Source organism: Rhinolophus ferrumequinum, chromosome 3, assembly GCF_004115265.2.
Source record: "Rhinolophus ferrumequinum isolate MPI-CBG mRhiFer1 chromosome 3, mRhiFer1_v1.p, whole genome shotgun sequence".
NCBI lineage: Eukaryota > Metazoa > Chordata > Mammalia > Chiroptera > Rhinolophidae > Rhinolophus > Rhinolophus ferrumequinum.
This window is the reverse complement of record NC_046286.1, coordinates 44,385,154-44,396,278: the sequence shown is the minus strand read 5'-3', so window position 1 is coordinate 44,396,278 and position 11,125 is coordinate 44,385,154. Positions and strand designations below refer to the sequence as shown.

The following is an 11,125-nucleotide window of genomic DNA, read 5'->3' as shown; positions in this document are numbered from 1 at the left end:
TTTTGAACTTACTTATGTTTCATATTTATAGTCAAAGACCTAGGGAAGGGCCTGTGTATTCATTCCAGTTTCTTTTTAGAGAATAAAGAAGCTTATCTAATCATAAACTGATCAGGACATGACATCTATACTATTTGTGCCTAAAAGGAGTGGGCTATGTAGTCATAGTAAATGATTTTAGCTCAGGTCTGCAAGCAGTAGGTGACAGCACAATACTTTTATTTGTTTGCTTGTTTTTTGTTTTATGTAACCATGCAGTTCCCACTGGACTTTGTAAGCATTTGGAGCCATAACCTTGGATTTAATGTTACACAAGGGCAAGTTATCAGACATTTTATTTATAAGTAATACAAAATTCTGCAAATAAAGAGTTATTTTGGCATTCTTTAATTTCAGGGTTAACTGAAATGGCTGAAAAAAATAAAAAGTATTTACTATTTCATCTAAGTATTATTTCTATAAAATGTTTGTTTTTGTATAATGTTTATTTGAAATTATATACCACAAATAAGACCAGAGGTAGAAAACAGCACACCGAATAACAAGCCTCAAACAAAACAGAACAAAACAAACAAGATCACACATACTTACAAACTCTCCTGAACCAACTATGTTTAAGAATTAAGAAGTTGCATCCCTTACCCCCGTCCACTCATGAGGCGGGTAAAAGTCATGCCTTCTGATTTCTTACAATCTAAGTATGTTCTCGGCACCTAATGAGCTTTTTAAAAGCCAGCTTAAAGTCTTCATTAAAACTTGTGTAGAGCAGAGGGTTGATCAGAGAATTAACATAACCAAGCCAAGTCAAAAAATCGGCCACTTCAGAAGATACTGTGTAGATGCTCAAGCCGACAATCAACTCTTTGATGAAAAACGGCAGCCATGACAAAATGAATGCACTCAAAATCAGTCCCAGGATGCGTGCTGCCTTGCGCTCCCTGGTACCAGAGATCTGCTGGCGTTCTCCCGGATGGTCTAGGTCATTGTGGAACGGAGGGATCCTGATGGAGGTGTGGATCTTTTCAAACTCTGTGGTAGGGTCTGAGGTGGAGAAGTCAGACACACAGAACGTCTGTGTAAGTTTACAACTCCCAAATGAATTTTGGCTATCTGTGCTTCTGTTGCTTAAGTGCCGGCTTGACCCTCTTTTCTGATAAAGGCTCTTGGCTGCATGGTAAATCCGGTAATAGAGAATCAGTATTAAAGTCAAGGGGATATAAAATGCCCCAAGAGTGGAGTAAATGGTGTAGATGACGTGGTCATGCTGAATGGTGCACTGACTAGGGGGCGGGCTGAGCAGGCGGTGGCTTCTCCAGAACAGAGGGGGCATGGAGATGAAGATGGAGATGGTCCAGACGGTGAGGATCATCAGTCCAGCCCTCTTGGTGGTCCTCTTCCTGGCATACTCGATAGCATTGGTGATGGCCCAGTACCTGTCCAGGGCAATCACACAGAGATGTAGGATGGAGCAGGTGCAGCAGGTCATGTCCACACTCAGCCATACCTCGCAGATGAAGTACCCTAGCTTCCAGCTGTCCATGACAATGTACATGATGCTCAAGGGCATGACGAGCACTGCCACCAGGAGATCCGTCACGGCCAGAGAACAGATCAGGTAGTTGGCAGGCTGGTGGAGCTTCTTGGTGGTACAGATGGCCATGATCACAGCCAAGTTTAGCAACATGGTCAGGGTGGTGATGATCACCAGAGTCATGGAAATGAGCATCTTCTCGGTGATGGTCCTGGCTCGCACAGCCACACAGGTGTCTGTGGTACAGTTAGTGATGTTCATGTTTTCCCCGTTCCCGTGGACACTGTGGAGAAGCTGCTGGTTATTTTCCTTCAACTGGAAACTACTTAGACTTGAATGTCTCTCATTTGGAAGGAGGCTGTAATTTCTTCAGCTATGCAGCCTCTTATGTTCCATTTTGTGTGGGTAAAGAGAAGCACCACAGCATTTCTTCTGGATGGACAGTTCCTGGAAAATAGTATGCTACTGGTTAGTGAAAGACAAAGCCATATTATTTTTCCGGGAAAACATGAAAATATTTAGTATTCATAAATTCTTTGTACAATTTTGATATAATTTTCCTTTGCCTCTCTGAATGTAAACTTTATCTTTCCTTATTCCTCAAAGGATAGTTTTTTGTTGGGTTAAGTTCCTGAACTCTTTCTGATGAAGACATAACTAAATTTTAAGTCCATCTTTCCATCCGAGTGTCTTTCTTATTTATATTTATTCTTTTATATGTAGTACATATTTATATGTAAAAGGCTTTTTTACACTTGGAAACATATATTCACATTATATCATGCCTTAAAAATTCTGAGACCATTACATTAAAGAAAAAATTATATTATTTATAATAAGCAGCCTTCAAACCAGATTTTATAGTTTCACAGCAAATATTTATCTCCAGATATATTTTAGTGTCTCAAGTGGGATTGTGCAATTTTGTCTAATTATTTCTGACATTTTATATATCCTACTGTGCATTTCTTTGGAGAAAAGAGAGAAAAAAGCATATAACGTTACTTTGATGTTTACGGCAAATTGTTCTCAGAGTAATACAGTCAACCTACGGAAACGGCATCTTCACTAAGTTCAAAAATCTTTACATTTAAAATGTGTTTAGTTTTGGTTAACATTTGTATTCTGTTTATATTATCTATCTATCTGTTTGTCTGTTTGTCTGTCTGTCTGTCTGTCTAATCTATTATCTATCTATCTCTGTAACCTATCATCTGTCTAGCTATCTATTTATCATCTGGCTTCTATCTATCTATCTATCTATCTATCTATCTATCTATCTATCTATCTGTCATCATCATCATCTGTTGATTGGATAACTGTGATTAAGCTGGGCAGTCACTGAGATAGTCAGTGACATTTATTGAATGCATAGCTGTAAGGAATTTTTAAAAGTAAAGTTAAATATAAATGTATATTCACAAGACAATAAAAATTCACATAGGGATACTCACAGCTAATGGCTGCTGGTTAGACACTGATCAGATCTTCTGATTAGACTCTATGGGACTAGGTCCAGGAAAACTTCAAAGAGAAAATGGTGTTTCAGCAATTTTAAGGGGCATAGACCGATGTGGATTAGGCCTAACAAACACAATGATTTCAGCAAAAGATGAAGGCAGGAGTAGGTGAGGCATGTATGAAACAGGAGTGAAAGTGGTAAGGGTCATTGGGTGGAGTGGGGACAGGAAATCAGGGGGCAGGAATCAAAATCTCCTGGCTAAGTGAAATCTAGTTCAGGATTTAATTTCTCTTGTCCATAGGGCTAAAACCAGGAAGAAGGGCGATGGGTGCCATTTATCTTTTAGATACAGAAAATGAAAGAAAATAATAATGATTTCACTAAAGACCCAAAATGGGGCAATTGTTTTTTAAACACAGTCTCTATCTTTGTGCAGTTAAATAAGAATCTGCCTCTCTGTTTCCATTATGATTTTACAGTTTCTGTGGATGTACCAACTTTTGGATGTCTTGCATTTCTCTAGTTCTCCCAGGAGATTTGATCCACCAACAATCCCCCCTTTTTAATACATTGAATGTTTTTTTCTTCTCCACTGGTACCTTTCCTTCCTTTTATAATCAGTTTAAGTGTGCATTTACTTTTTGAGACCAGACTATAAAGTTGAAAGAGTATAGGCTCTAGAATCAGACAAACCTGTATTTAGATTTCAGTTGGGCCAACTGCTGGCTGTTTGGGGCAACCTTGTCACACTTCTTCTTGTGTCCCATGTGTTTATTTCTCCATTTTGACCCCTTTCTCTGTAATACAAATTTAGTAAAGTTGTTTTTTTCTGTAAATATTAATCCTTAGTTATGTTTTCCCTTGGATTCTTGAGGTTTGTTGAATAAAATAGTTCTCATTAAAAAGATTTTTCCATTCTGATTGTAAGATTGAATATAGAGAATAGCATGGATAAGGAAGAGAAAGCTTTAGAAATTTCAATTTGATAATAGAGGCAATTAGCAAATGAAGTTATTTTGAAAGCATGCAATAAAAAGAATAATTCAGCTTCACAGTGCTTTTAAAAGCAGCTCTATTTATCTGAGCTCCCATAACTCCTAATTGTCATTTTTCTGATGACCCCATTTTGTTCTTTATTTGGGAACTATTTTTTATCCCCCGCCCAGCAGATTTTGCCTTTCTGGAGGGTGGGTTACATGCCCGATTCATCTTTTTAACTGCCTTTAGTTAAATCAGAAAAATCATTGCAATTTGGTGAGGACTATGTTGTCAGCTCTTTAGTGTGACTTTCCGGTTTATTTTGTGCCCAAGCCTTTCAGACTAGGAGTTAAGTTTTCTACATTTGTGCTGTCAGTCACCCCAAACTCCTGCTCACATCCAGCTTGCCATCTTTCATCTTTTTTCATTTAACAATGTATCTTAAATTTTATTTCATAACAACTCATATAGCACATTTTTTGAATGGCACGATGGCATCACCTAAGGAGCAATGACAGATTGAACAAGTCTGAGAACTGGGCTTTGGACCTTTTCACTGTTTAAAGGCCAGGTAGGTAAGGAGAAATCTGCAAAGCAGAGAACAGCTACTGAGGTGGAGGAGCACAATGAGAGAGAATTTCATCCCGAGACCATGTGAAGAAGGTGTATCAAGTAAGAGAGAGTGCTCAATGGTGTAAATAACTCTGACAGGGCCTGGTGGTGTGTTCTTGACTGTTGGGCTGGGCAATGTGAATGACACTGATGAACTTGACAAAAACAGTTTGGTGCAGTGGTGAAGCCGAAAGGCTGAATATGGTTTCAAGAAGGAATGGGGGAAGAGGAAATAGTGAATAAAAGCAATCACTTTAAGAGTTTTGCTGATAAGGGGAGTAGAGAACAAGGTAGTGACTGTGGAGGGAGATGTGGGGTCAAGGTTGCTTCCTTTTTAAACTGAGAAATTGTCTTTTTTAACTAGGCTGTTTACCATTTTCTCCCTCAATATTCTTTATATTAGGACAGAGAATATTTTGGGAGTGAGTGAAATATAAAAAAATAAAAGATAAAAAGCAGAAAAGCAGTAATGGAGGAGGCTGGGAGTCGGTTAGTGAGGCCTGGAGACCCCGGGGAAGTAGAAATCCTGGAGCAATTTAAGGGATCACATTGCAGGCACTGAAGGGGCCAAATAAACAGCCATATCAGGAAATGATCCAACCTCAGTTGTCTTGGCTTCCTTTCGCCTTCTTAAGAAAATAATACATGGTTTTATAATTACTACCAACTTTTTAGGAGGTAGTATGATTAGGAGGTAGTATGATTTCTAATTAGAACAGTGCTGGTTAAATCTCTTAAGTCTCTTTAGCTTTTCACAAAGTAGAGGAGGGATGACTATAATAACACTTAACTCAAAACATATTCTGCAGAACCAGTCCAAATATTAATACCAACACAGCAAACTTTTATTAGTCCACTGGAATGGAAAATTAACTGCAATAATCATAGCTAAAATCAGACATTTCCTATCAGGAGTTGATGCAGGAACTTCTTGGGGAATTTGTAACTTTCAGTTTATGCTCTAATTATGACATGGAAAATACCAGTGCAGTCCAAAGCCATATTTCAATGGTTTTTCATTAAAATAATGAGTAGACGAGAAGCACTCTAAACCAAATGGGTTAGTGCATGCTGCTCCCATTTACCAGATGCTGTTATCCTAGCAATTGTCGGAGACCAAGGGGATGAGGTCACGAACACACTCAACTCATTTTTAATTTCCCCATCTTTTCTAGTCTTCTATTGGTTTTCAATAACTATCGATAATTTGCCATATTCTTTCATCTCTTCTTTTACTGTTTTCATTTTGCCCAAATTTCTTCAAGTCATTAAAAAAAAAATCTGCAACATGTGCCAATTTCTTCTTGTTATTTCAGGAGTGGCAGCTTGCCTTCATATTACTAATTTCATCTCTCTAATTGTTAAGTTCACTTCCTTAGCCTTCATAAAGACTTTTCTTTGCCTGTCCAATAAAAGGAAGGGTAGATGGTAGTATGTTTCTTAATTTGATCTTCAGTGGGAGCAAAGGAAGATGTAGAGGAGATGCTAGAGTGTGGGATTCTTTATTCTCTTTGTCTTATTTATTTACTTATTTTTATTTATTTTAATTGTGATTGGAACATGACATGTGGTTGTTATGAGGTTATTATATGCATACCAACAGGAAAATATTATCATTGTAAAGATTAAAACAAAACAGAGTACACAGTCTTAGGAGTTGTTTATATATTCAAGACACAAGTCCACATATAAGAACATTTGTCAAAACAATGTTTTGTGAACATTTTCTTCCACTCTGTGGTTTGCTTGGTAGTTTTTAATGATGCTTTGAAAAGCAGAGATTTTAATTTTGATAAAATCTAAGTTATCTATTTTTTCTTTATGATTAGAGCTTCCTGTGTCCTAAGAAGTCCTTTCCAACCTCAAGGTCACAAAAGTATTTTTCTGTATTTTCCTCTAGAAGTTTAATAGCTTTCACTTTTATGTTCATGTTGGAGGAGGTCATGCAGAGGACATGACTGCTGGTTGATGGGAGCGCTGGACCTGGGCAATCAGAGGCTCCTGGAGCCCTCATGTCCTTGGAATGTACACACTGCCTGCTGTTCTCACAGCTAGAGCCATTTTTAAGGACACAGCCTTCAGCGAGCAATTTGTTGTTGAGACCATCTGGATGGTATATGTGACTGAACCCCGTTAAGGCTTCTATATAAACTTTTAAGATTCTCGCAGGTGGGTATGGAGAGCTGTTCATCTTGTGACTGCCCAAAACAAGCCTCATGTGTAATTTCCTTTGCTTATTAAGCCTGCCACCTACGGTGACAATCTGGAGTGGTCTGCCTCTTTTTTCTGTCTTTACTTGTCCTCTGTGTACAAGTACCAATTTCCTGAATTTTTGAACCAACAGTTCATGATCCATCTTGAATAAGTTTTTGCATTTGGATGTGAGATAGGTGTTGAGGTTAATTTTTCCCCCATATGGACATCTAGTTATTTCAGCACTTTTTGTGGGAAAGTCTTTCCCCAATGAAATATATATCAGTTTATTTCTACACCCCCTGTTCTATTCCATTGATCTACCTTTATGACAATATAACGTTATTACTGTACCTTTTATAGTAAGTCATGAGGTCTGGTGGTGTGACTCTAACTTTGTTCTTTTTCAAGATTCTTTTGGTTATTATAGGGTCTATGAATTTCCATATAAATTTTAGAATCAAATTGTCAGTTTCTACAAAAACCCTGCTGAAATTTTAGTTGGGATTTATAAAAATTATAGAATAATTTTAGGAGAATGAAAATTTATCTATATTGTGTATCCTCCAATTCATGAACAAAATAGCGTACTTCATTGATTTTGGTATTTCTTAATTTCTCTTAGTAACATCTGTGGTTTTCAGTGTGGAGGTTTTTGCACATATTTATTTAAATTTATCCCTATGTGTTTTAATACAGAGGGTGCCAAAAAATGTATATACATTTTAAGAAAGAAAAAAAAAACTGTATTAAAATTGTAATACAATGAATGAATGATGCTAGCATTCATTTGATTAACGCCATCTTTAGAGTGAACGTCATACTACATATTGCTACCGTAATTCAATTCAACTTCGAAAGTAATACATAGATAATATTTCTTAAAATGTGTACATTTTTTTGTCACCCCCAGTGTTTTTGATGTTTTCTAAGTGGTACTTGTTTCAGTTTCCATTTATATTGCTTGTATAGAGAAATACAGTGGATTTTTTGATATTAATTTAAAACCTGTGATCTTGCTAAATACCCATATTAATTCTAGTAGATATTTTATAGATTCCTATCATACCACTTACAAATAGAGATAGTTTTATTTCTTTTCCAATTTGATTGCTTTTATTTCTTTGCCTTGCCTTATCATAATGACTAGAACCCGAGTAAAATGCTGAGTAGAAATGGTGAAAGCAGACAGTCTTACCTTGTTCCCAACATCAGAGAGGGAAATGTTCATAATTCACCATTAATATAGTATTAGCAAAGTTTTTCTTAGATCTCTTTTATTATTAGTTGAGGAAATTTTATTCTATTCCCAAATTGCTGATAGTTTTTATAATAAGTGGGTATTTAATTTTATCAAACATCTTTTTCAACCATTGAGATGATTTTACAATATCTTTATTCTGTTAATGTGGTGAATTACGGTAATTGATTTTTGGATGTTAAAACAATCTTGCATTTTTGGAAAAAACCCAGTTAACTATGGTGTATTGTCTTTTTTATATATTGATTTGTTAATATTTTGTTAAGGATTTTGTATTTAGGAGAGATATTTGTGTGAAAAAGTTTTTTCCTCTATTTATCTTGCCTACTTTTGGTATCAAAGCTATGCTGGCCTTAAAAAAAATAAGTGCTCAAAATTTTCTGAATGAGTTTGAGAAATATCGATGTCAATTCTTTTGTAAATATTTGTTAAAATGTACGTGTGCATCCTTTTGATCTTGAGTTTTCCTTACGGGAAGATTTTTAATTATAAATTCAATTTCTTTAACATATATAGGTTTCTTTAGGATTACTGTTTATTCTTGTGTCACTTATGGTGATTCACATCCTTTAAGGAATTTGTCCATTCCATCTAAGTTGTTAAATTCATAGTCATGAAGATGGTGATAATATTCCTTTCATATTTTTAATGCCTATAATATATAATGATATTCCAGTTTTCATTCTTAATATTGATAATTTTAGTTGTTTTCTTGATCTTAAGTAAGGTAAGGATTTTTCAATTTTATTGATCTTTGCAAATCACCTTTTTTCTTTTTTTATTCCAAATCACATTTTGAATAACTCGATTTCCTCTATTAGCTATTCTTTATTTAATTACTTTCAGCCCTTATGTTTATTATTTCCTTCCTTTCCTTCTTTGACTTACTTTATGTTCTTTTTCTGGTCTGTTAATGTAGATGCTAATTAGTTTAAAACTTTTTTCACCAACAATATAGCATTTAGAATTATAGATTTTGCTCTAAGCACTATTTGAGCTGCATCCTAAAAATTTTTGTATTTAATATTTAATATTTGTATTTTCATTATTATTCAGTCTGAAATATTTTCTAAATTCTTTCGTGGTTTCTTATTTGACTTATGCAGTATTTAGCAGTACATTTCTTAACTTCAAGATATTAAGGATTTTATAGATTCTTTAAAAATTGATTTTTAATTCCAGTGTACTCAGGCTCACAAAACATTGTATGGTTTCAATCATTTGAAATTTATTTTATGGCACAGCTTATAGTCTATCTTGGTGATGTTATATGTGCGTTTAAAAATAATGTCTGGTATGTACTGTGATTATTCCTTGTAATTTGCTTGACAGTGTTGTTCAAGTCTTCTATACCTTTACGGATGTTTTGTCAACTTGCTGTATCAATTATTGAGAAAAGAGTGTTAAAATCTCCAGCAATAATTGTGGGTATGCCAATCTCTCCCTTTAGTTCTATCAATGTATTTTGAAGCTCTGTTATTAAATTATACTAATATAGAATTGTTATGTCTTCTTGACGAATTGACCATTATGTAATGTCTCCATTTGTCCTTCATATTGTTTTATGTTCTGATGTTTACTTTGTATGATATTAACATAGCCACTCCAGCTTTCTTTTAATTGATGTTTGTATGGTATATATCTTTTTTCTTTTCTTCTACTTTTAACCTATCTATGTCTTTATATGAAGTGGGTTTCTTATGAATAACCTCTATTTCAGTCTTAGATTTTCATCTGGTCTGACATTCTCTGCCTTTTGAGTAAGATGTTTAGATCATGTCTACTTAATGTAATTATTGATATGTTTGGTTTTAATTCTATCATCTTTTTATTTATTTTCTATTTATTCAGGTTTCCTTTTATTTAATTCCTTAGCATTTGTAATTTTCAGCATAAAAGTCCTGTACATGTTGTGTTAGATTTATACCTGAGTATTTTATTTTCTTTGGAGTGATTGTAAATGGCATTATGTTTTTAATTTCAGTTTCCATATGTTTATTTTTAGGATATAGAAATGTAATTGATTTTGTGTGTTGATCTTGTGTTATGTAACTTTGCTTAACTCACTTAATAGTGATAAGAATTTTTTTGGTAGATTCTCGGAGTTTCCTACATAACAGATGATCATGTCATTTGCAAATTAGAACACTTGTAATTCTTCTTTCTTATCTGTATGACTTTTCTTGCTTCATTGAACTGTCTAGACCTTCTAATACTATGTTGATTATCAATGGTAAGAGCAGACATCTTCATCTTAGGCCTTATCATAGGGAAGAAGCATTCATTCTTTCCTTATTAACAGAATAGGGACCATTTTTAAGGAATGGAATGTGAGCAGAAGTGGTATGTGCCACTTCTAGACCTGGTCTCCAAAAACTTCTAACGTACTATCCTTATTCTCAATCTCCATCCACCAGTTGGATGAGATGGAAGTATCCTGGGTCCTTGAATGACCAGGTAGGGCAGAATATTACTCCTCCTCCTTTCTGACTTGCATTAGATGGTGATATGAGTGAGAAACAACATTTTATTGTATTAAACCACTAATATTTTGGAGAGTATCAGTAAAGGGGTTAATATTATTTACCTTAAGTGACACAACAACTATCCTTGTGTGGTTCAATCTTTGGAAGCTTGGTTTCACAATTTGAAAAATGAAGATAATTACATTTATTTTGTACATTTAGAGAGAGAATTAAATGAGATAGCACTTGCCAAAGTACTTGTACATTTCCCAACATGTAAGAGGTATTCAATAAACATTTGTTCAATCTATTGGTTGCTGAGCATGCTCATGTGTTGATATGCTAATGGATTTGTTATCCCCATAGTGAACTAAGGAATATTTACTTGTGTTTGTGTCTTTGAATGTTTAATCTATCCCTTTAAAATTTACTCTAGAGAAATCTAGAGAAGGTGCCAAAAGCAAGAGGGTGGTTGAGATTTCTTTAATGAGGTCAGATGATGTGTGTGGGATGTATAGATGGGGGAGGTTGGGTATGGAATGAAATATTCAGGGTTAAAAGCCTGAGTGTGAATAAAAAGCAATTTAGAGGACTGGGGGGTAGGAACGTGATACACTTTATTA

At 35.0% G+C, this 11,125-nt stretch overlaps 1 protein-coding gene across 1 annotated transcript in view; it reads right to left on the bottom strand.

The window, feature by feature from the left end:
* Positions 1 to 387: 387 nt before the first annotated feature.
* The window catches only part of HTR1E (5-hydroxytryptamine receptor 1E), a 75,785-nt gene continuing 65,047 nt past the window's right edge, over positions 388 to 11,125 (bottom strand). The window contains exon 2 of the mRNA XM_033102793.1: positions 388 to 1,978. Coding sequence (XP_032958684.1) covers positions 695 to 1,792 — 1,098 coding nt within the window. The 5' untranslated portion in view covers positions 1,793 to 1,978 and the 3' untranslated portion in view covers positions 388 to 694. The remainder of the gene's footprint in view (positions 1,979 to 11,125) is intronic.